At 61.4% G+C, this 339-nt stretch overlaps 1 protein-coding gene across 1 annotated transcript in view; it reads right to left on the bottom strand.

Annotated features, from left to right (window-relative positions):
• Positions 1–339, bottom strand: part of EMH_0039890 (uncharacterized protein) — a gene marked incomplete at both ends in the record, with an annotated part of 4,050 nt that overhangs the window by 2,796 nt on the left and 915 nt on the right. Inside the window, one exon of the mRNA XM_013495445.1 lies at positions 181–339. Coding sequence (XP_013350899.1) covers positions 181–339 — 159 coding nt within the window. The remainder of the gene's footprint in view (positions 1–180) is intronic.

Below are 339 nucleotides of genomic sequence, written 5' to 3'. Positions count from 1 at the left end.
ACGAACAGCAAGGAGCAGCGCCTGGGGCAGGAGGCAGAAGCATAGGCAAAGACATGCAGCAGCAGCAGCAGCAGCAGCAGCAGCAGGCAGCAGCAGAAGCAGCAGGAAGCAGCAGCAGCAGAAGGCAGCAGCAGCAGCACGAAACAGCAGCAGAAGCAGCAGCAGCAGCAGCAAGCGAACCCTCATCATATTTCCTTTTGCTGCTGCCTGTATCCGTCTGCTGCTGCTCTGCGTCGCTGCGGGGCCGCAGCAGCGCTCGTGAGTGTTTCCTCTCCTGCAGCACCACTGTAACCTGTCTCCCCAGTTGCTGCTGCTGCTGCTGCTGCTGCTGCTGCCGCG

The sequence above is a fragment of the Eimeria mitis genome, genomic scaffold (assembly GCF_000499745.2).
Source record: "Eimeria mitis Houghton genomic scaffold, Emh_scaff1579, whole genome shotgun sequence".
NCBI lineage: Eukaryota > Apicomplexa > Conoidasida > Eucoccidiorida > Eimeriidae > Eimeria > Eimeria mitis.
The sequence above is the reverse complement of the archived record's forward strand: the minus strand, read 5'-3'. Positions and strand labels throughout refer to the sequence as shown.